The 25,236-nt window shown below is 51.0% G+C and overlaps 1 protein-coding gene across 1 annotated transcript in view; it reads right to left on the minus strand.

Moving 5' to 3' along the window:
* Positions 1-492: 492 nt before the first annotated feature.
* The window catches only part of ROR2 (receptor tyrosine kinase like orphan receptor 2), a 198,402-nt gene continuing 173,658 nt past the window's right edge, over positions 493-25,236 (minus strand). The window contains exons 5-9 of the mRNA XM_049641347.1: positions 13,235-13,362; positions 9,508-9,822; positions 7,718-7,963; positions 4,353-4,555; positions 493-2,787 (exon numbers count right to left, since the gene is read on the minus strand). Of these exons, the coding sequence (XP_049497304.1) occupies positions 1,345-2,787; positions 4,353-4,555; positions 7,718-7,963; positions 9,508-9,822; positions 13,235-13,362 (2,335 nt within the window). The 3' untranslated portion in view covers positions 493-1,344. The remainder of the gene's footprint in view (positions 2,788-4,352; positions 4,556-7,717; positions 7,964-9,507; positions 9,823-13,234; positions 13,363-25,236) is intronic.

The raw sequence follows: 25,236 nt of genomic DNA on the forward strand, positions 1-25,236 counted from the left end.
TCGCCCCCACCCCCGCCCTGCTCCAGGGCCCGGGGAAGTGTCGGGCTCCAGGTCCCCAGCTGTCAGGGGCCATGGGACCTCAGGAGGAGACAGGCTAAAACCCCAGACCAACTTCACGTCATCGGCCTGGAAATCACCTCCGAGAGACCCTAGCAGAAGAGCGACGGCATGGATTTGCATCTGTCACGTGGCAACGTAAGTCCACATGCGGACGGCGTTGCCGGTCCGGGACGAGACCGCCCCCCCCACCCCGACCCACGGCAAGCACTCAGCCCCAGGCATCGCCGTGGGGTCACGCAGCACCTCCACTGCCCCACGTCCTCGCAACCCGCAGAGAGCCGACCAAAAGTTCTGTTTCGCTTTATTGGATACGCCAGGTATGGGAGTTACAAGTGAGAGCCACCGGGATGCGGGGGTCGCGCTGTGACTGAGCGTTCTCTCCGGCCAGCTGGGACAGGAGCGGACCTCGCCTCCACGTGGCAGGAGCGCAAGCAAACGAACGCACGAGCAAGATCCGGTGGCATCCCGGCGCGGGTGGCACCAACGGTTAAATTACTAAAGCGCACAATACGTCAAGGCAAATGGTGCAGAAACCACATAAGTTACAGTTTTCGGGCCTGTACATGATTCTCAAGACACAAAAGAACAACACCGTGCTCTGTACGACGTCGCTCCTCACGTTTCCAAACCCAAGAACCGCTTTCCAGAAAAGTGGGCAAGATACACATGCGGGAGAATTCAAACCATTTCACAAAGATACAAAATCCCATCGGTGGGTTTCTCTTTTTTAAGGCACATTTTCGTTGAAGGCACACAGAACTCCCACCGCAGGAGCCCCGGGCTCGTGGGACGCTGGTCGGTGGCAGCATCCTGTTCCCGCCGATCCCGGGTGGCTGAAGGGGGAGACCGACCCTGGCGGGGGGCGGCAGGGAGAAGGCAGGCCTCCCCCGGCCTCACACAGGCCAGCCGCCGGGAATCTCAAAGCCCGAGGTCGCACCTCGCCGCCACCCCGGGACCTGTTTTCCCAAAGTTTCATCACATTCGATCCATATGCCAACGTGGAGGGAAGATGCCACCTACGTTCCTGCCGAGCACGGGCAGAGAGCACCGCCGGTCTGACCTCAGGGAATGCAGGCCGTGCAGGTGGGTGCCACCCATTTTCCCGGGCCCCCGCCCCCGCCCGGCTGGGTGCCACGAGCACCCACACCCTCCAACCACGAGTGGCCACCGCGGCAGCTCTGTGCACAAGAGGACGACGAGGAACAGATTTCGCACGGTGACACCGCAAACCAGCCCGGTGGGGGTTGCCCGAGCCTCCCCGGGTGCCCGGCGGCCCGTTGCCCCTCAAGCTTCCAGCTGGCCCTCGGCCTCATCCATCTGCAGAGTGTCATTGTCCCCCAGCAGCTCGGTCTCCGGGACAGAGCCGTCCTCCTCCTCGGCTTCCTGCACAGGGCTCTGGGCCGCGTCCTCCGGGGTGTTCTGTGCGTCCTCGGTGGCCTCGGAGAGCAGGGCCGCCCTGTCCGCCATGGACGTGTTGGAGGGCGCGGTGGTGACGTAGCCCGTGCTGGTGGAGCCGCTGCCGCTGTGGTGGGAGCCAGGCTTGGGGACCACCTGGGCGGGCACCTGCTGCGGGGCCATCTGCATCGGGATCTGGACCGGGTAGAAGTTGGGCAGGTAGGCCCCGTAGGCTGGCACGGGCTGGTACCCGTTGACGGGGATGTAGAGCTGGGGAGGGGGCACCATGGGCCTGATCTGGCCCTTCATGGGCATGAACGGGGGCTGCGGGAAGGGCTGGGCCTTCGGCTTGGGCCCCCCGTATCGGGCGTTGCTGACGTTGCTGACCGGGCTGGTGCTCAGGGAGCTGGTCTGCGTGGCATTGCTGGCCCCCGAGGTCTGCGCCGAGCTGTTGTAGGCGGACAGGTTGCCCCAGGCCCGGAGCCGGCCGTGGATGTCCTTGAAGCGGGGCCGCCGGCTGGGGAACTCGTTCCAGCACTCGAGCATCAGGGCATACACCCAGGCCGGGCAGTCGTCGGGGCAAGGCAGCACCTGCCGGCTGCGTATCATCTCCACCACGTCCTGGTTGGCGTGCCCGCAGTAGGGCTGCAGGCCGTAGCTGAAGACCTCCCACAGGACGACGCCGTAGGACCAGATGTCCGAGTCCACGGAGAACTTGCCGTACACGATGGCCTCGGGAGACATCCAGCGTACGGGCAGGAGCGCGCTCCCCATCAGCTTGTAGTAGTCGGCCGAATACACTTCGCGGAACAGCCCCAGGTCCGAGATCTTCACGCTCAGCTTGTCGTACACGAGCACGTTGCGGGTGGCCAGGTCCTTGTGGACCACGTGGTGGCTGGACAGGTACTCCATGCCCGAGGCGATCTGCGCCGCGACGTGCACGAAGTCGGGGGGCTCCAGGGTGGACTTCACCGTGCGGTCGTCGTCGGTGCTGCCCACGTCCGAGTGTGGCGAGCGCATGACCAGGAACTCGTGGAGGTCCCCGTGCGAGCAGTAGCTGAACACCATGCTGAGCGGCTGGTCCTTGGTCACCACGCCCAGCAGGCACACGATGTTGGGGTGCTGCAGCCGCGCCCGCAGCATGGCCTCGTGCCGGAACTCCTCCCGGAGCGGCCCCTCCGCTTTGTCCTTCAGCGTTTTGATGGCCACGGCCTGGCTCTGCTCCCCCGGCGTCGGGCCGAACAGGTGGCCTTTGTAGACCTTCCCGAACCGGTCCTCCCCGAGCTCCTCCATGAACCTCACCGAGGACAGGCTGATCTCCTTGAGCTTGGCCTGCCGAGGAGAAGAGGCCCAGTGAAACACGGGAGGGGGACAAGCAGAGCAGCTGGGAACGGGGGGGGGGGGTGGGGGTGGGGGAAAGCTTAGGGGGCAGTCCCAGCAAAGCCCCCCGGCCCTGCCCACCACTCTCTGCTCTTCAACACGCTCTGAAGCCGTGAGGCTGCCTGAAAACCTTGAACGGCTCCCAAGCAGCCTGCAGATGACGTCCCCCCAAATACTCTGGGGACGCCGTCGCAGTGCGCGTGCACCTGTTAACACTCAAGCGCACACCGCCCCCCCCGAGCCAAGCTGGGCTCCACTGTCCCGGGGGCACCCCTGGACTCTCCCAGCCGCGCCCCCACCCCGGCCTTTCCTGCTGCTCTGGAAATGTGCCCGCCCTCAAACGAGGTTCTGCGACTCCTCACCATCCATCCCCAGAGCCCCCCAGCAAACACACAGTGACTGCCGGCTACACAGCTGAACGAGTCCACTCTACCTCCTTCAGAGCCCAGATGGGAATGAGCTTTCCCCCAGTGCCTGCAAGTAACAGAAACGTCCCCTCACGTAAGGCAGGCGGGTGATGACTTTCTCTTGTGCTGTATTTTGGGGTGCTCTCGCTGTCCTAGGAGCTCTCGGGGAGGGGGGTGGCCTTCAGCAGCGCTCTGTCCTACCCCCACTAGGAGTCTGCTGCGACCCAACTCCACACGGACCAGAAAACACACCCCAGCCCCTTGGAAGAGCCAGCCTGGCCCTCGGGTCGTGGGCCGATCCAAACCCTTTTCCTTTTGTTCTCCCGTGGGGAGCGCGGAAGCCCTGCAGGTTCAGGACCAGGATGGCTCCCTCGGGCTCCCTCGTTAGCGCGCAGGTCTAGGCGGAGGGGGGAGCCGTAGAGGGTGGGGCGGGCGATCCCAAACACGCCTACAGCTTACTTCCTAAGCACACGAATGTCCTGATACGTCTTAGAGAACATACAGCAAAATCAAGGGCGGTTTAAAATAGTTACGTGTCAGGGTGCCCGGGTGGCTCAGTTGGCTGGGTGTCGGACCCCCCCCCGAAGTTTTGCCACAGGGCATGATCCCAAGGTCCTGGGATCGAGTCCCGCATTGGGCTTTATGCTGAGTGTGGAGCCTGCTTGAGATTCCCTCTCCCTCTGCCCCTCTCCCCAGCTTGTGCTCTCGTGCTCTTAAAATATAAAAAATAAAATAACAAAATAAAACAAAATAAAGGAAAAAGAAAAGAAAGTAAAATGAAAATTAAAAAGCAAAAAGAAAAGAAAGTAAAAAGAAAAGAAAGTAAAGAGAAAAGAAAGTAAAGAGAAAAGAAAGTAAAAAGAAAAATAAAACAAAAGAAAGTAAAAATAAAATAAAGTAAAATAAAAATAAAACAAAACAAATTAAAAGTCAAAATAAAGTAAAAATAGAACAGAGTAAAATAAAAGAATAGGATAGAGTAGAGTAAGAATAGACTAGACTAGACTAGACTAGAATGGAATAGAACAGAAGAGCTACGTGTTGAGTTTCGAGCAAATCGAGAAGCCCAGCGATCTCCAGGTAGAGGCTACGCCTGGAGGGGCGGGAGACCTGCTTATGCTGGTTGATGAGAGGCATCTCCACGTCCTGGCTGGGAGAGGCCATCAGCTGCCGCCGCTGTGGTGTGGACGCAGAGGCCTTCTGCTTATTCCGACACACGCAGACCAGGAAGAAAAGGCACGCGATGACCAGGGGAATCGCGATGCTGGGAACCAGGATGTACAGAATTCCCATCCTGCTGCTGTCCTGGGGGCCTGTGAACGGCAAGGGTCACGAGTTTTTAAGAAATATCCCCCTTCCCACCCGACGTTCTCCACCAGCCCCCCCGCCCCCGACTCCACTATAAGAGTCAAACACAAGTGGATACGTTTATGAGACACGATCCCAAACTGCCACCAAGGAATCAAATGGGAATGCCCAGCCAGCACAGAAGACAAGTGAACTCAAAGGGTCTTACGGGAGTAATAACCAAGGTACTGGGATGAGCAGTGACCCTTTTCTGCAACATTTGAGGATTTTCCACATTTTCTGTATAACGGACACATATTCTTTTAAGATAATAATGAAAAACGCATTTGATTTGAAGGGCACAGGCAGCCAGCGAGTTTGACCCTATACGGTGTGCAACTGGGGCTCGAGCATTCTTGAAGAAAGCATGGTGGGATGTGGGAGGCCTCCGTGAGGATTTACCTTTCTCCGTAATGAGAAGCAACACTCTGTCTCCCTCTACAGGATTTACGGAGACGCACAGGGGGCACGCTGGACTGAAGCACTGTCCCAGACCAGGGTCTGTCTGTCCCTCCCGTCAGTCCCATGCCGCCCACCCCCACACGTAAAATCAAAACTCTCCTGGCCCCACCCTCGAGGCAGATGTTCTAGAAGCCTCAGGGGCAGTGGAGATTCCGGGTCATGGCCATTTGTCTTCAGGAGGGCTGGGGGAGATTCCACATGCCCCTCAGGCCAAGGTCAGTGATGTGAGCTCAGTCCAAACACCCTTGCGACCATCCATCTTTTCAAAATCACCAACAGATAACATGCTTATTAAGGACTCTAGTGTTACAGGAAAGTGGGTATTCCTAACAGCACATTCACCAAAGGCTATCCCACTGTCAACAGGTTGGCGTTCACCTGATTCTCTATGTGTATTTTAAGGTGACCCTGAAATAAACGGTATTCGGCTATTTCGGCACACAGAAGCAACAATTTGACATGTTTTTTAAAAATAGAATTATCAGTAGAATTCTTTTCAGATAGAAATCATATCACCCATATTTTCCTGTTCCTGGTTTGGTGGCAGAATAACACATCTCAGACAAGGCTGTTTCATGAGAAACAGACAGCCCTACGCATTCTTCAATGGCCGCACACAATTCCATGGTACGGATGTGGTTCGATCACCATCCAACCCCCTACTGGTAAACAAGCAGCCTGTTTCTTATTTAGTTACTAAAAGTGACACTGCAATAAATACCCTTAGCATTTCTGCCCTCTTGAGTGCAGGTATTTTTGCGATGTAAGGTATTCTTAGAATTGCCAAATCAAACGCCATACAGATTTTTAGGTTTTGGTTTATTTTTAGCTACAAAAGTAATCACTGCTCGTTGTAAAAACGTCTTACATTTTAACATCTCTGTAGGCCGTGGGAAATCACCGCTGAAAGTTTGGTGTGCAGTGTTCCAAAGCTTCACCCAAAAAATGTAGGTGCCTATGTGTGCTCACACACACACACCCACACACACAACCCTTTCCTCTATGAAGAAAGAGACAGAGAAGGGGAAGGAGGGAGGGATGCAGAGAGGGGAGTTGCGGGGAGGAAGAGCAAAGAAATAACACAGCTGTTGCCCTACAATTTCCCTCTTTCCCTCAACAGGACACCATGGACATCCTCCCTTGCAGGAAATTGTTATAGACAACTGTAGCATTCCACGAAGTAGCTTTACGATAATCTAACTACTGGCATTTTCATTCTTAAAGTTTATTCCTGCAGCGATCACACATTCTTGAAGGCCAGTGTTAAGATCTGCGGTGAGAGGTGCCTGAGTGGCTCAGTCAGCCCCGTAGCTGGCTCTTGCTTTCAACTCGAGTCATGATCTCACAGAGATTGAGCCCCTTGTCGAGCTCTGCTTGAGATTCTCACTCTTCTCCCTCTGCCCCTCCCCTGTTCTCATTCTCTCGAAAGAAAGAGAGAAAGAAAGAAAGAAAGAAAGAGAGGAAGAAAGAAAGAAAGAAAGAAAGAAAGAGAGAAAGAAAGAAAGAAAGGGAAAGGAAAGGAAAGGAAAGGAAAGGAAAGGAAAGGAAAGGAAAAAGGAAAGGGAAAGGAAACGAAACGAAACGGAGGAACGAAAGGAAAGGAAACAAAAGGAAAGGAAATGAAAGAAAAGAAAAAGAAAGATCTGTGCTGAGTAAAGAGTGGCAAATTTGGAACTGCCCAATTATACTTCCAGAAGGTGACGGATGCTAGTTTTCACTCCTGGTGGCTGCAGGTGGAGACGTGCCCGGGCCGGGGCCAACAGGGGCCAAAATATAAGACTCAGAAGGCTCTTCTCTCGGGGTATCTAGGCTGATGGTATCCAGGCTCTTCTCTCGGGGTATCCATTTATTTTACGGCAACACGTAAATAAATGGTTGCAATAGAGAAATAACGTTTGTAGTTTGTACTGTCTGCAGCCCTTAGTCACACCCTCTCTTCCTGTTCATAATGTAACAGAGAAATTGCAGGGAAACTGGTTACAAGACTGAAGTCCTGTTCTTCCCAACTCTGCCGAGCCCACCTATGAAAGCTGGCGCAGCGGGAGGCAAGGGGGGGGCCAGGCGGTGTTGCGTCCCTAGCGACCGACGCCAGGAAGCACCCTATCAATACAGCAAAACCTTGCATTGGGAGTAACTTGTTCTGCGAGTGTTCTGCGAGACGAGCAAACATTTCTAATAAATTTTAACTTGATCGATGAGTGAGGTCTGGCGATACGAGTCGTATGTGACGCCGGACGTCACATGATCAGCCCCGAGCCAAGGGTTCTTGAAATTCGCTTTGGGTCACAAGCATGTTTCCGGGACGAATTACGCTTGCAAATCAAGGTTTTATCGTACCGGCACACGTTCCGTGACGATGCTCGTGGAGAGACGAGGGGCCTAACCGAGCATCCCAGCACCACACACAGGTGACAGAGGGCCCCCAAAACGTAAACAGCAGTCCACGGAGCGGTGCAATTAGGGGTGACCAGCCCACGCCTCCTCAGACCTGTCTCTAACTTAAAACGTCCTAGAATGACCAGGTATGACTTCCCTAACCGCCAACGGCTTTACTTAAAACCGACAATCACGGTGGTGACGTGGGGGCGGCGGCAGCCCCACGTCCCCACGAGGTCGCACACAACAGTCAACATGTTACAAAAAAAAGAGAGAGAGAGAATACATACTACAAGGGGGTACGTCACACAGTTCCATGCGTACGTTTTTATTCTGCGTGAAGCACCAGGGGCCCTCCATCTGCCCCCCGGGGTTCCGGCAGTACGCGTGGCCCCCTCCGAGCTCGGGGAAGTCCGTGCTGCTCAGGTGGTGGCTGTGCGGGAGCTGCAGGGCCCACGGCTGGCACTGGTGCCCGGACTTGGTGGTGGTGGCGGTCCCCCGGTAATCCGTGCCGGAACCGTTGTAGCACTGATGGTCTGCGAGGGAGGATGCGTTAGGAGGCCCGAGGGCAACGGGCAGCGGCCCACCCCCGGTGGGGGGGGGACGGACAGCACCCTTCTTCAACTACCCCACAAACGGAAGCAACGAAACCACCGCGCCCACGTCTCCCACACTGGAAATTTCCAGACCAAAAGACTGTACGTACGTAGCTTCCCAGAAAAGCGCCACTAAAAGTCATGACTTCATAAAGCCCTGAGCCCACGAGTGAAACTGGGGGTGCATCTGGGGCGCCTGGGTGGCTCAGTCAGTTGAGCGTCCGACTTCGGCTCAGGTCATGATCTCCCGGTTTGTGGATTCGAGCCCCGGGTCGGGCTCTTTGCGGACAGCTCGGGACCTGGAGCCTGCTTCGGATTCTGTCTCCCTCTCTCTCTGCCCCTCCCCTGCCCACCCTCTCTGTCTCTCTCTCTCTCTCAAAACTAACCATTCAAAAATTTGTTTTAAAAATTGGGGATATATCAGGGACACACAGGTGGGGAAGAAAACCCACCCGGTGTTATACCACGATCCCGAAACCACCTCTGGGACCCACCAGGAGCCTGCATTCCAGAATGAGGACGTCAACCCCAACCTCATGTTCACTTGCAGCAGAGGCAAAGCAGAAGTGAACGGGGTGGGGTGGGGGGGGGGGTAAACCCCCAGGCCCACAGCCTCGGAGACCCTCTTTGCTGCCCAGCGAGGACACCACGTGCATCTCTGCAGCCCAGGAGGAGACCCAGAGAGCTCTCTGAGCCAGACCTGGGGTGTGGGCGTTGAACAGCGGTTGTACAGAGCTTGAAGGGCACGGGCACCGTTCTAAGCACTTTCTAAAGATGAGCTCACTTGATCTGCCTCCCAGCTTCGGAGGATAGTGGTTCTTATCCCCGAGCAAGGGGAGGAAACTGGTATTTAAACTGTCCAAGGTCGGGGCGCCTGGGTGGCTCAGTCGGTTGAGCCTCCGACTTCGGCTCAGGTCATGATCTCACAGTTTGTGGGTTCAAGCCCCGCATCAGGCTCTGTGCTGACTGCTTGCTCAGAGCCTGGAGCCTGCTTCAGATTCTGTCTCCTTCTCTCTCTGCCCCCTCCCCCGCTCACGCTTTGTCTCACTCTGTTTCTCAAAAATAAATAAAATGTAAAAAAAAAAAAAAAAAAATTTAAACTGTCCAAGGTCACACTTGGGGAAGCCCTACAGCCAGGATCCGGGCGTGAGCGGTGAGCCCAGGGACCGGGCTCTGAACTGCCCTTGGTGAGGAGCTCCGCCCCGCTCTGGGAACCCCCAGCCTCACCAAAGAAGTGAATCCAGTCCCAAGCCTGGGGGGGGGTAGGGGAGAAGGTGGTCTCTTCCCTGGGTCCCCGCCCCCTTCAAGGGGCAGCGCACCTGACCTAGTCAGGGCTGGGGCTCTCCTCGGGGATCCCAGGGCAAGTCTGCCTCCCTCGGTGCTGTCAGCCTGCGGTGGAAGGACTCCCGGTGACTGCGCCGGGCCGGTGGGGACCCCGGGGCTCTAACAGACACCCCGCCCCGCCCCGCGCCCGCCGGACTCACAGCGGCCCAGCCTCTCCGCAGGGATGCCGATGCGCATGCAGTTGGCGGCGTCCGGGCTCTCGGGCAGGGGCAGCGCCTCGCACTTGGGCAGCTGCAGCCGCATGAGGATGAGAGGGTTGGAGCGCGCGATGGTGTATTCCTGGCGGCACAGGTCGCTCTCCAGCACCTCGCACTCGTCCCGGCACAGCTCGCGGGGCTTGGGCGCCCGGGAGCGCGCGTCGCACAGCGGGAACACGAAGTGGCAGAACGAGGGGATGGCGAACTGCGAGCACTGGTCCGACAGGTGCGTGGACGTGCCGATCATGGTGAAGGCCGCTGCGAGGGCGGGGAGACTGGCGTTAGCTGTGGGGGCCCCCGAACCCCGCCCCACCTGGCGCGCCTGGCCCCGGCTCTAGCCAGGTGTTCCCCGCCTGCCCGCGGCCCCCGGCCCCCCTTCCCCTTCCCGGCCCCCGCCCCCCCCCCCCCCAACCCTCCACGCTGTCCTGCGCACACCCGGAAAGGCGCTCACACGAGCAGGCCCCCGGGCCGCGCAAGAGCCGCTGCGATCGGCACCAGACACAGAAAGGCCCTGGTCCCCACGCCTCACTTAACACAATCGAAAGGGGAACAAGGAAAACAAGGGACTCATCCAGCTGGATGCTTTTTCCATCAAAGGAAGATCCGGATTTCCAACCCAAAAGCCACTTGCTAGGACCCTCCTGTGACCTGTGTGGGTAGAGCAGTGACTTCTAGAGGCAGAGATTGGAAAAAAGCACAGGGACCCAGGAGGGAGCCACTGTCTTCCGGCATCCCCGTCCTGTGGGCCTGCAGGCCAATGCCGCAGCCCCGGGAGGTGAGAGGGCACCCCAGAGGATGAAGACTGTGCCGGACAGATGGACAGGCGGCCAGCCCTGTGAAATGCACCGCAGGAGGAGGAGTAAGAAGACAGTGGCAGAAAAAAAAAAAAAAAAAAAAAAAAAGAAGACAGTGGCAGAGGCAGAGGCGAGAGGGAGAGCCAGGAAACAGCTGGAAGGTGCTCAACGTGGGAAAGGCGGGGAGGCTTTGTGACAAAGAGAGCAGAGAGGCAGGTAGAGGCAGGGGGTCCGGAGCCAGGATGGGCTGGTTTGCTGTTCAGAGGTAGCACACAGGACGGAGTGTGCCAGGAACGAACCTGACCCCTGGTGTGGGGAGAGGATACGGGGTGGGAGCTGCAGGGTGAGCAGGATGAACAGAGCCCTTACTCGCCCCCTCTCGGCCATCGGGGCCCAAAGGAAGGCATCAGCCACATGCCCACTGCCAGGAGGCCCATCCCCTTTGACCTGCGAAGGACCTGCTTGTAACAATTTGATCTGAGGAAGCTGAAGAAAAAGAGGTCCTTTTGCTGGCACACCTTGCAGAGATGGGGAGAAAATGGGACAGGCTGGGATTCAATCCCTGGGACGCCCCAGCTCTACCCAGGACTTGTGGTGCGGTGCCCAGTGTGACCAGCAGGTGGCGCTGCGGGCACCCGTTATCCCGGGGGGGACGCGCGAGGCCCCCGCAGCAGCCCCAGGAATACGTGAGCTGGTGTGGGAGCCCCCTGCCCTGTTATTTACTATAGGCCAGTGGGTCACTCAGTCCCTTTCTGGTCCTGTGTCTTTATCTGCCAAGTGATTTGTTGAGGCTGTTGAGGCCAAACACTGTGGAATGGATGGCTGCACAGAGCCTGTATGAGCACATGAGGTGCATTCATGGTCCTGCCTGGTCTCTTCCGGTCTATATTGAAATTGAGGACCGGGTTTGGGTGCAGGGTCTCTCGGAGACGGCTCAAGAACCAGGTGTGAACCCAGTTCTGTCCCCTCATGGCAGAGCTGGTGACCATCAGGAGGGCGGTCATGATGTACACCTTGACCACCAGGCAGAGAAAGATTGTCTAAGAAAGCCAAACCCGGCATTTCTTTTGGGGTGATCAACCAATAGGGTGTCACAGCTGACCCTGTAAGGGTCTCTCCTCTTCCCTCTCTCCCTCAGAACATATCACATGAGGGCTGACTTCCGATCACCCAGAAGATCCAACAACTCATGTCCTCACCTTCCCCCGCTCCCCACATCACTCTGAAGACTCCTTGGAAGCTTCCAGAGTCCTGGGACAAGCACGCTCCCCAAACAGAACATCTCCACAGCCAGTCTCTAAATCCCAAGCCGGTCAGTCTAGAGCAACTTCCACTTCAATCCACAAATCTAGAGATCCTCATTTGACCCTTTTCCCCAAAGACGGCTGTAAAATCAGTCTGCTTAGGTATCTGAGTTGTTTAACGCTTCAGACAATTCCTAAAGAAATCACTGAGGGGCAATCTTGTGCCTGGAGTCAGGGCTTGCCAATTAGTGGGATGTAAAATTCCAGAGTCTGTGGCTAGCATTCTAAAAGAGGGTTAGAACACCCGAGAGGACGTCAGAATGCAGGGTTCACGATAAGGCGGTAACCCGCTCCTCTCCCTTAATGAAATAAAACCAAAGAGAAAAACCACTGCTTTTGTTAAGGGTGCATTTTGTTTCCTGCAACCCATTTCATGTCTGTGAGATACATGCACGCATACACCAAGTCCTAATGTAAAGAACATAGCTCGCTGTATGTGGTCCCCGAAAAGGTTTGAGAAGTTCTGCTTCCAATGGCATGAAAAGCTTTTCCGAGGAGAGATACCAATGTTTTCAAAACGTTCTCCTGCTGGGCCCCCCACTGCCCTTTCCACTTCTCCCTGGACACCTGGCCCTGTCTTCAGAGGGCTCAGTCACCATGGGCCAGGCAGGTCTATGCATGACTGTGACCTCAGCCCCTCCAGGCTGGGGTGAAAGGCAAGGCCACGGCACACCCGAATTTAGAAGGGCGTGTCAATGACACCCCCAGGAGCATACACCTAGGACCCTCACTCTTGCCCCTTACCAGGGCACCGCTTTCTTTGCCAGGCCCTCTGCCAACCCCACCACGTCTCCCGGGGAGCCCAGCCTCAGAGGCTGGCCGGTGGCTCCAGCGTGTGCCTGGGGGGACAGCAGAGACAGGAGGAACAGGGCTTTGCGGGGCTTTGGTCTAATTCATTTTCTTACTTCTCAGAGGATTTCCCCTAAGATGACCTTCACATCAACATGTAAAGGTCAGTGCGTTGAGGGCTAACCGCCCACCAGAAACGCTAACTCCCAAAGAGACAGAGAGCCGGCCGCTTCATGCTGAAGGATCAGCTACGCTGTTCGTGCTGCGAAGAGGCACCTGAAAACCCGAAGGCTGATTCGGTCTGATGGTGCAGCGTCCCCACGCACCACCGCCAACCTGCAAACCTCTCTCCCCAACAGCGCAGTTGTGGCCCTAGTAACCAAGCACAAGTCCGAGATGGTGCAAGAGTCAGGAAAGGCGGAACAAAGAAGTCAAGTGACGGAACGCCGTGGGCACCGGCCCGCCTGCAGTGTGGCCAGCCCAGGGACAGGAGGCCCTGACGACGCAGTGAGGACAAGACAAGGCAAGACTTGGGACCGATCTGGTTGGCCCGATTCGACGAATCAGACGTATATTCTAAGCAATCTGCACTTGGTACTGTGAGCACACCAAATGGGGACATTCTGGATCAAACCACAATGGCGACTCCAAATGCTTCTAATAAAGGTCTCCGCCTTTCCATCGCCAAGAACACAGAACAGGGACTGACTGTCCGAGCGAGTAACTGGCAAACACAAGGGGGTGCTCACTGTCTCACCGCAAAGATGTCGGGCTCCTTCCTACCTGTGATTCGATTTTCAATCTCTCCCTGCATCTGGAGGGAGTCCACATAAATGGTCCGGTTCCCGATGAAGCGCGCACAGGCGATCCCCCGGTAAGGCTGGCAGAATCCGTCCTCGTGGTAGTCGTCTCTGGGAAAGACACAGTCTGTGAGCACACCAGAAGATCTCGAGTATCCTTCGAGATTTTTTTTTCCCCTTGAAAAATCCGTACCTTATGATCTAGCCGTCTCGTTCCCCGGTATTTACCCAAATGGATTGAAAAGGACCACACGAAAATCTGCCCACAAATGTTGATTGCAGTTGTATTTATAACTGCCAAAAACTCAGAAGTAACCGAGCTATCCTTCAGTAGGTGAACGGATAAATAAATTGTGGTCCATCCAGACAGAGGAATGTTATTCAGTGCCAGAAACAAAGCGCTGAAAATGTATTTTCTCTCCCCTGTGATGTTTTAAAAGTGTATTTATTTTGAAAGAGAGAATGTGAGAGGGAGAGGGGCAGAGAGAGAGGGAGAATCCCAAGCAGACTCCATGCTGTCAGCACAGAGCCCGACTCGGGGCTCGAACCCACGAACCCCGAGATCATGACCCGAGCTGAAATGAAGAGTCGATGCTCAACAGACTGAGCCACACAGGTGCCCCTCCCTTAGGATTTTCTTGGTAACATTTTCTTTTCTGTAGCTTACTTTATGGTAAGAGTTCAGTGTATAATACATACGACATACAAACTATGTGGTCATTGACCATTTACGTTATCAGTAAGGCTTCCGGTCAACATCGGGCTATTAGTAGTCAAGTTCTGGCGGGGGAGTCAGAAGTTATACACAGATTTTCAACCATGCGGGGGGTCAGTGTCCCAATCTCCGTGTTGTTCGAGAGTCAACTGAACATCTGTCCAAATTTGCAGAATGTCCATCACCAGGAGTGAATGCTAACGAATACTATGGACTTGAGTCGATCATCATGTATTGAAACTGGCCCATCGATCGTAACAAATGCACCACATTAACGCAAGATGCAACTAACGGGGAGACCGTGGATGTGTGGGTGCTGCAGGTGGCACAGACCACACGTAGGAACATGGGGGACAGACGGGGGTGCTGGGCAAAAGCACGGCCCTCCCGCTGGGTCCCCCAGTCTGACTCCTGCCCCGGGCCCAAGGGGAACAGCCTGCACATGCCCACCACGCGCACGCCCCCACCCCCTGCCACCGCTGGAGTCTGTGTCACATTCTTTCCTGCAGAACCTGTCAGTCCTGCCTTCAGCCCACGGGATCAGGCATTCTGAGGACCCAGACGCTTTTCAGGGGGCCCTGAGGATGCTCCCAGGAGACAGGGGAAGCTACCACAGCAGATACATGAGGAATGCCACCTGCTGGGGAGCAAAGGACAGGGGCCTGGGGCTCCCAGGGCAAGCTTCTAGCAAACGCCTTAGGCCTGTAATTACGTCAGTTGTTTTCCTGCAAATCTGTAACCTGCCCCTAAGCATCGTCATCTCACCCTACGCTGATGTAGACCACCGCCCATTGAAATTCTGTGTTGTCCAATTCCGCCAAACGGACTTAAAAATCCCTATCTTAGCTCCCTCCCAGATGTAAATTCTGGACGCTCCTAACAGTGGAGACAAAGGACCGGGCGGTACACCCTCTCTTCAGCCGCCTCTGGCTCTCTCCCGCCTCGGCACCTGCAGAAGCTCTTTTTCTCTCAAAGAAAGGAAGCTGGAGCCATAAATAATCTAAACAAAGAGACCGTGATGCCAACCACAGCGGGATGCCCTTTCTCGTAAGCTCGCTCAGCCATCATTTCTTCGGGTCAAGGATTCCTCAAATATAGTTTAAATGGCCCAGCACGCGTGCTGGCCATACACACCAGCACACACACCCCACCCCCGGCCCCGTGAGCCGAGTTAACTGCTGATGAAATTAAAGCCAATGCCCACGCTCACCAAACGCACCGAAGGGCAAGTCAACTCTGCCCCGGGGTGTGCGCTCCGAGTCACCACAGCTCGGTTCGGGGCGCTCGCACACTGTGCCGGGAAAATCGCTGAGAGGCGCGTGCTCTGTTTACCGTCACCTACTCCCAGGTTAGGAGACTTGATGCAGCCGGTCCCCGGGGGCGACCCCACAAAGCGAGCACTTTCTTTCCTCCGCTTCAAGAGTCAAGGCATAGAGAGCGTGGTCCTCTGCCGTGGGCGTCTTCCTGGCCCCTGTCAGGTGCCCCCAGAATGAGGGAAGGAGCAGCGGGCGGGCAAGATAACGCTGAGAAGGGGCTCGAGGCCACTGTGTCCCATCCACTGCTAACTCAGCTCAGGGGACGTCTAATCTGAACTGCAGAGAATGTCCGAAAACACAGACAGAAGGGGTTGGAAAATGACATGCTTTGGGTTTCTGAATTATGGTAAAACAAGCGGGAATTACTTTCTAGTTTCAAGCACAGTTCTATCTTATCTTTACGGGGCAGAGTTGGGGACCTCTGAAGAGTGACAGAGCTGGAAAAGTGTGTACAACTGGCCCCTCAAAGACAAAAGAGAAGCACTGAGACAGACGCCGTCATCTGTAAAATCTCTTAAGCCACGCAAGTTGAAACAGACCCGGGTACCAAATCGCAGAACCTCAATGTTACAGAAATGCAATTTTGGGGATCTCCTACATTCCTAATGTCCCAGGCACTAATCTAAGGCCTAATGACACAGATGAAGAAGAAACTTACACACCAACAGATTCATGGTCAAGGAAGGGAGACATGAGCAACTACAATATTGGATTAAAAAAACAAAAAGCAAGGGAAGGAGTAGGCGATTGAGAAGAAACGGAGGAAGGACAGAAAGTGTTTTCCGCAAAAGGCAGAGAAGATGATGGGCTGATGGCAGGTACCTTCCCCTCAATGGTACACACGTAAAAGTCAGTCTGAAGAAAAACATGGAAAAATTCCTGGATATAAGAAATGAATGACCTTTTTCTTCCCCCTCCCCCCCCCCCCCCGTAAGCTGCATGCCCAGCGTGGAGCCTGCTGCAGGGCTTGAACTCACAACCCTGAAATCAAGACCTGAACTGAGACCAAGAGTTGGATGCTTAACTGATTGAGTCACCCAGGCGCCCCCAATTAATGACCTTTAAAGGGAAGTAGGCTCCCTTGAAATTGAAAGGTAATCAGTGTCAAAATTCCAATGTAGTTACACATTATGTAGGAAGGTAACTTCCCCCCCAAGCAGTTTTTTGCTAAAATTGTGGTAACACCGTTTTCATAATTGTTGTTCTTATTATGAAAGGGTCAGCCTGCATTAAATGGGCTGTCTGATGGAGTGAAGCAGAGGAGGCTATCTCTCCGGCATAGTGGAACGGGGGGAGAGCAGGAAAGAGCAAAAGCACGAAGAATAAATGGAGATAAATCGCTTTAACAAAGCCTGAAACTCCCTAAGTTTCAGGTGACCCGACAGCAACCTAATAGGCTGCAGTAACAAAACACTCTTCAAAGGAAGGTAACAAAATCTAGAGTACAAACTACAATGTCTGGTATACAAAGAAAAATAACCAAACATGTGGAGAAACAGGAAAGCTTATAACCCAGGGTCAAGAGAAACAAACCCAAGGACGATCCAGATGTTAGACTTGGCAGACCAGGGCTTTAAGGAGCTCTAAGTGCGGTAAACAGTGCATGGAACAAAGTGTAATGAAGATACAGGTAGTTTCAGAAGACACGGACACTTGGGGCGCCTGGGTGGCTCAGTCAGTTGAGCGCCCGACTGCGGCTCAGGTCATGATCTCACAGCTCGTGAGTTCGAGCCCCGCATCGGGCTCTGTGCTGACGGCTCAGAGCCTGGAGCCTGCTTCGGATTCTGTGTCTCCCTCTCTCTCTGCCCCTAACCTACTCACATTCTGTCTCTGTCTCTGTCTCTCTCAAAAATAAACAAACATTTAAAAAAAAAAAAAAAAGAAGACACAGACACTGTAAAATAATCAAGTGGAAGAACTGAAACATATAGTCTCCAGTAAACGATTCACTGGATGGTATGAACAGATTAGATAAAACAGAAAAAAAAAGTGGTAAGTTTGAAAGGTCGACAGAAAATTTCCAAACCGAAGGGCCTCAGTCAGTTAAGCATCTGACTCCTGATTTCAGCTCAGGTCATGATCTCATGGGTTCTTGAGTTCGAGCCCCATATCGGGCTCAGTGCTGACAGTGCAGAGCCTGCTTGGGGATTCTCTCTCTGTCTCTGTCTCTGTCTCTGTCTCTCTCTCTCCCTCCCTCTCTGCCCTTACCACGCTCTTTCTCTCAGAATAAATAAAGAAACTTAAAAAAAATTCCAACCTGAAACAGAGACAGACTAAAAGATTTACAAACAATAACCAGAGCCTCGGTGAGCTGGGGGCAAATACAATGGGTCTAACTGATGTGCCATCAAGCCCCAGGAGAAGACAGACGCAAGGGGTCAGGAAAAAGGTCTGAAGAAATAATCCCCAACATTTTTCCAGAGTTGATTAAAAAAACAGTAACAGACTAAGCAATGTCAGCGAAGAGCGAGTGGGATAACACCGAGGAAATCACACCTGCTCACATCACAGTCAACCTGCGCAAAACCTAAAATAAATAGAGGCAGAGCAACACAACAAATCATGGCTGGCCCCTCATCGGAAACAACACAAAACAGGGTGACAGCTTCCACGCACCAGCACAGAAAATAAATCGTGAACCTGCAATTCCACACTCAGCAGAAACATCTTTCAAACAGAAGGGTCTGTTAACCAAAAAGATATAAATACGAATACATCTAATTTCAGAGCTTCAAAATATATGAGCAAGGGATGCCTGGGGGGCTCAGTCGCTCAAGCGTCTGACTCTTGATTTCGGCTCAGGTCATGATCTCACGGTTCATAAGATCGAGTCCCTCGTGGGGCCCTTTGCTGACACTGTGGAGCCTGCTGGGGATTCTCTCTCGCTCTCTCTCTCTCTCTCTCTCTGCACCTCCCCTGATCATGCTTTTTCCTTCTCTCTCTCTCTGTCTCCCACTCGCTCTCGCTCTCAAAATAAACATCTAAAACAACACAACAAAACATAAACAAGAAGTGACAGGACTAGAGGACAAAACAGAAAAATGCACAATTATAGTTGAAATATTAACACCTGTCTGTCAGTAGTTAATCAAACTAGACAAAAAAATCAGTGAAGAAACAATGGTGGAAACGCTGGCCACCCCCCTTGACCTAATGGACGTTTGGAGAACAATATACTCAATGAGACAGCATGGGTGCTTCAGTGCGCATGACACATTCACCCAGACCGACCATATTCTTGCCGTAAAATCAATCACAATAAAGTTAATAGAACTAGAGCCACAAATCTCAGATCACGTTGAGTTAAATTAGAAATCAGTAACAAGAACCTATTTAGAAACTCTGCAAATATTTTAAAATTGAAGAGCCCATTTCTAAATAATCCTTGGGCTCAAAAAATAAAATACAAGAAAAATTAAATGGTATTTTATTTTATTTTTTAAAGTTTTTATTTATTTATTTAGAGAGAACAAGATGGGGAGGGGCAGAGAGAGAGACAGAATCCCATCCAGGCTCTGTGCAGATGCTGGGCTCGATCTCATGGTTCACGAAACCTTGACCTGAGCCAACACCAAGAGTTGGGATGCTTAACTGACTGAGCCACCCAGGAACCCAGGAAAATTAAATGGGATTTTAAATGAAATATGAAAATATAAAATATGAAAAATGAAAACAGGCTACTAAAAATTGCGAAATGCAGCTAAAACAGTAATTAAAGAGAAATTTATAGCTTTAAATGCGTAGACAAGCTTTTGTATCTTAACAAGTTGGAAAAAGAATACCAAGTTAAGCCTGAAGTAATTAGAAAATACTAACGATGAGAGCGGAAATTAATAAAATAGAAAAGAAACAATAGAAAAATCAATAAAGCCAAAAGTTGGTTCTCCAAACAAAGTAACGGAATTGCTCATACCTAGAAAAACTGATCAAGAAAAAGAGAAAAACACACATTACCGATATCATGATTGCTAAAGGGGGCATCACTAAAGACTCTACAAGATGTTAAAAGATAATAAGAAATATTATGAACAAATATGTGAACACAGATCCAATAACTTAGAAAAATATGGCAAACTCCTTGAAAAACACAATACACTAAAATTAATGGAAACGGAAATAAAAACTCAGAATAGACCTAAACGTCTTAAGGAAATTTGAAATTATAATTAAAAAACCTCCCCACGATTAAAACCCCAGCCCCAAACAATAGAAACTGGTGACTTCTGTTAAACATTTAAGAAAGAAACAGCAATTTTACACAAACTCTTTCAGAACATAAAGGAGTAAGATACTTCCTAATTTACTTTACAAGGTAAAATGATACTAATGCCTGACAAGGATGCCCAAGGACATTATAGACCAAAATGCCCTTGACCAAATGGGCACCATGCTTCACAAAACCAAAACAAATTGGACCCAGCAAAGTTTTTTATTTTTTATATTTTATTTATTCTCTTTTTGATAACAGAGGCTTGGGTAATGAACGCACTGCGCTAACCAAGAATACAAGGTTATTTCAACATTTAAAAACCAGTCACCGAAAGCACAGAGACAAAGAGGGAAGCCATGGAATAATCTCGGTTGATAGGGAAAGGGCAGTTGACAAAAGTCAACCCTCATTCATTACCCAAAGTCTCAACAGTCGCTTTCTTAATCTAATCAAAAGGGCATCTATCGGAAGCCTACAGTGAATATGCTACTTAATGGGGAAATACAGAACACTTTCCCCACAGACATCAAAAAAAGACAAACCTGTCTGTTCTTACCAATTTTATCCAAATTGCTGTGGAAATCTTAACCATTATGATCAGGAGATAATCAATCATCCATCCACTGATAAACAGACACGTAAATGGTATTTGGATAAATGACTTACAGATTAGAAAGAAATAAAACTGCTTTCACTCACAGCTGATATTGTAATTTACATAGGAGATGCTAAGTAATATGTATACATATATATATTTTTTAAATTTTTATAACGTTTATTCATTTTTTAGAGAGAGAGAGAGAGAGAGAGCGCACAAGCGGGGAAGGGGCAGAGAGAGAGAGGGAGACACAGAATCCGAAGCAGGCTCCAAGCTCTGAACTGTCAGCACAGAGCCCGATGCGGGGCTCGAACCCATGAATTGCGAGATCATGACCTCAGCCGAAGTGAGACGCCCAACCGACTGAGCCACCCAGGTGCCCCTGTGAGGAATATATTTTTAAACTACTAAAAACAGGGGCGCCTGGATGGCTCAGTGCGTTAAGCACCCGACTTTGGCTCAGGTCATGATCTCGCAGTTCGTGGGTTTGAGCCCCGCATCGGGCTCTGTGCTGACAGCTCAGAGCCTGGAGCCTGCTTCGGATTCTGTGTCTCCCTCTCTCCCTCTACCTCTCCCCCACCTGTACTCTCTCTATCTCTCAAAGAAAAGTAAACATTAAAAAAAAATTTAAACTACTAAAACTAGCACAGATTTAGTAAAACCATAGGACTAAGTCAATACAATCGTTTTCCTATACTTTTAACAATTAGCAAATGAAAGTTTTTTAAAATGTCATTTACAATCGTGTTAAAAGCACACAAGAGAGTAGTCAGATTCATAGAGACAGGAAGTAGAATTGTGGTTGCTAAGAATTAGGGGGAAGGGAAAATTGGGTGCCATTGTTTAATGGATACAGAGTTTCAGTTTGGAAAGATGAAAAAGTTCTGAAAATGGATGGTGAGGACAGACAGCCACATAAGAGTGTGAATGTACTTAGCATCATTGGATTATACACTTTAAAATGGTGAGATATTTAGGAGTAAAACCTAATAAAATACATAGAAGACCTCCACACTTAAAACTTCAAAACACTGTAGAGAGAAAGAAAAGGGACAGAAATAGAAATATCTACCATATCCACAGGGTGGACCATTCAATGGCATTAAGGAGTCAATTCTCCCAACGTGCAATCCCACCCATCGAAATCCTAGCAGGATTTTCTTACAAATTAGTTTCACTTATGCAGTGAAAAATAACTCTATCATGAGAAATTTTTTTAAAAAAAGAAAAGAACCGAGTGGGCACAATTACAGCACCAGTAAGGGGCAGACTGACATCATGTACCTCCAGATACAAGACCCTGAAAAGGAAACATCACTCGATCCGCTTTTAAGTAAAAAATGCATGGCCAGAAACTAACATCATAGTCATCACATCATAAACATCAGGCAAATCCCAATCCAGGGACGTTCTGTACAATAACTGCCTTGCACGTGTCAAGCATTTCGATGTCGTGAAAGGCTGAGGAACTGTTCCTCACTAAAGCAATATAGGGGGCATTCTGTCCCAGGGAGGGGGTCTCCACAGAATCACTGAGGCCATGAAGGCAACTGGAGAGTGATGCCAATCTGACATACACTATGAATTTGAAGCTGTTGTTCTGTAAGGAAATACGGTTGATCTTAGGAAACACGCACAGAAGTATTAAGGGGAAAAGGGTGTGATGAATGCAACCACTTCTCAACTGGCCCAGGAAAAGTAACACTTACAAACATGCACGGGCAAGTGATAAATCAAATGAGAAGGGATAAGCCTGGGGAAAGAGATCTGGGACTACGTATTACTCTTCGTGGAACTTTTCTGTTCATTTGAAGTTATTTCAAAATGAAAAGTTAAAAAAAAAAAAAATCCCAGCACATACTTTTGTAGAAATTGACAAACTGGTTCTAGAATTTACTTGCAAATGCAAAGGTACTAGAATGGCCACAACAATCATGAAAGAGAGGAAGAATGAGGGTGCATTTACACCATCTGATTGTACGATTTACCGCGTTGCAACTGTCGAGACAATGTCACGTTGGGATATAAGGACAGGGCAACAGGACGCGATACAGAATCTCAAAATAGACGCTCACCTGTGGTCAACTGATTTTCAATAAAGGCACTAAGGCATTTGAGGAGGACCATACAATCGTTTCAAAAACAATACTGGAAGAACTGGATATTTGTACGGAAAAAATAAACCTGAACCCATAACTCTTACTGTACACAAAAATTGCTTTTGAGATAGATCACAGACCTAACCATAAAAGCTAAAACCATAGCATTTATAGAAGAAAACACAGGAGAATGTCTTTATAGTATTGAGACAAGGAAAGGCAAAGATTTCTCAGACACGACGCATAAAAGAAAAAAAAAAATGACAGACTTACCAGAATTAAATCTTCCTGCTCATCAAAAGACAGCACTACAAAAATAAAAAAGCAAACCACAGACTGGGAGAAGACATTTTACATATTTGACAAAGGAATCATATACAGAATATATAAAGAACTCCTATACCTAAATAGGAAGATACCACAGTAAAACTGGACAAAAGCCTAACAGACACTTCACAAAAGTGTGGCCTGAAAAGACGGCCCGCTTTTGGTGATGGGAAAATGTAAGTTAAACCATCGTGAATCATTACAACACAAGATGATGAATGGCTAAAATCGTACGAGGCCACACGTTGGCGTGGACGTGGAATAATTGGAACGTTCACACACTGCTGGTGGCAGTGTGAAAATGGAAAGACCACTCTGGGGAAGAGTCTGGCGATTCCTTATGCCTTAGGTACACATTATCATCTGACCCAGTAATCGCACGGCCAGGATGCATTCTAGGGAGATGAAAACATGCTCACAAAAATACTCGAACACGAACGTTCATAGCAGCCTTAACTGTAACTGCCCCGAAGTGGAACCCAAACTTCCATCAACAGGTGAATAAACGTATTGTAGTATCTTCATAAAACAGAATAGTTATCACCAATAAACAGGAATAAACCACAGGAACAATCATTCGGATATTACATTCCATGAAAGAAGCCAGACCCAAGGGTCTCCCCAGAGGATGTAAGCACCCCATGGCAGGAATTTTTAGCGTTTGTCTGTTTCCTTCGTTGTCGTATCCCCAACACCTTGAGTAAGGCCTGGCACATCCTAGGCCCTCAATATAAATCTGTTAAAAGAATGAACGATTTCCTTAAAAATGAAACACTGTGTTTTATATTTCTGAATCCAAGACGAAATGCTCCTAGCCTCCAATTATACTGACGTCGTATTAGATGTGGCAAAAGCGTCCACATGATCCAAACGAACACGCCCGACACCCAAATTCATGTCATACAAACTCAAGTCTGCAGCACCTCTTAGAAATACTCACTTCTGCCGTGGCCCTCTCTAAGGCCAGGATCACACGCGGCGCCCAGAGGCGGAGAGACGGCGGCTCCGGCGTTACCGGTTTACCGAGAAGTAAGTGTAATTCTCCTCTACTGTGTTCACGGGGCCGGCCCCTCCCGGGCAAACCTTGGAAGGTTGGTATTTCCTTGGATGACTTTGGAGGTCGGTGTGTAAAAACCATTCATCCACGCATCATAGGGCATACCAGCTAATGCATGGGCTTAAGTGAAAACAAAAGACTAAGTGGGAGCATTAAATGTGTTACTACACGTCCAGCGCTAATACTCTCGTTGCCGCTAAAGCACAAACTTCTTCGTCTGTGTCGCCTGCGTGGTCTGAATGAAGGAGAGTGTGTGCGTTCTCTAACTACTTTACCCACGATGATCTCTTCAGTCACTCGTTACCCACATCGTACACTCTTAAAACGAACTACCTTTCTATCTTTTATTCAAGTTCCGCGCTGTGGGATTCCAGGAGTTACATTTTCCAAGAAATGGAACCTATCGTTAATGAGAAGTCACGGAGGAAAAAAAAAAAAAAAAACAAATCAGGCTGGCTTCTCTCCTCCCAACAACTCAGTTTGATTAGGTCGGTGGTTTAATGGCTTTAACATCAAATGCTCTGCGTCAGCCTTCTGCCTGAGCTAGTTTACTTACCGGCGGTTAAGGCAGCTTGGTTTCTCCTGAAGTCATTTTTAATCACTGGCTTGGCAGTCTCAGGTTTTGTGTTTTTTTCATAGTGCTATTTTCCCGTAATTAGGATAAAGTTTGAACTCGGTTATGACAGTTCCCTAAAAATACCAGTGGAAGCAGTTGGAGGGAGCAGACAGCCGAGTTCTGTTTAGACACGCCAACCGTGGGGTGCCTCTGAGTCACCCGCCTGGAGATGCCCATGGCTGAGGTTGGGGGCCTGGAAGTGGGGATTCCAGGGCCACGAGCATTTGGGTGGTGAGTAGCCGAAGCCTCAGGGTCACCTGCAGTTTGCGAAGTAAGAAAATAAAGGGGCTCAGGACGCAGCCCCAAGGAAGACGGTTTCCCAGGGGCCAATAACGAACGTAAATTGTATTTGTCCAGAACAACAACACATCTTCCATTAAGCAGTGTTTGTTGAAGCCCATTATGCGTGCACACACTTTGTGGCCCACGAACTCGGCCCGGGACAGCAACGCAGGAAACACGGAAGCTCTCACGTGCAGGTTTCGGGGGCCACCCCGCCACCGTGCGGCCACGCCACCGGGCTACCCCGTGGTGTGTGTACGGGTCTGTAGTCATGAACACGAGCCACTTTTGTTTAAGAGAGCAGATAAAAATGAAACCCACATATGAAACGTGAGACACGTAAGTGTTGCATTAATCCCCTCACGTTCCCCAGGCTGCTACCTGAGTAAGCTATAATAACCCTGTCTTTGAACCTGCGTCTGTGGGCTAACAGCCTGTTCTGAAAGGCTTTGTTCCCCATATACACACCCTCCACACCCTCCCTCCAAAAAGATGAAAGGAAGAGCAATGTTTTAACGGTAGTAAATCCCTCTACCTCCCCCGACACACATGGACCGCTGTCCGGCGAACCTCCAGAGTCTGGGCGTGTGGGTGCGTGCGGGCAGCAGCTGGGGGCGTGACCTTGGATGGGAGTCACTGCGGCCGTCCCTGCTCGTGTTTCCAGACAGCAGCACGTCCCAACGCTGACCCGCGGCACTCAGGGATCGGCCAAAGCTCCGCTATTACTCACCGCTCAGCTCCCCACGTGAAGGCCCCAGCACCCCG

The sequence above is a fragment of the Panthera uncia genome, chromosome D4, assembly GCF_023721935.1.
Source record: "Panthera uncia isolate 11264 chromosome D4, Puncia_PCG_1.0, whole genome shotgun sequence".
Lineage (NCBI taxonomy): Eukaryota > Metazoa > Chordata > Mammalia > Carnivora > Felidae > Panthera > Panthera uncia.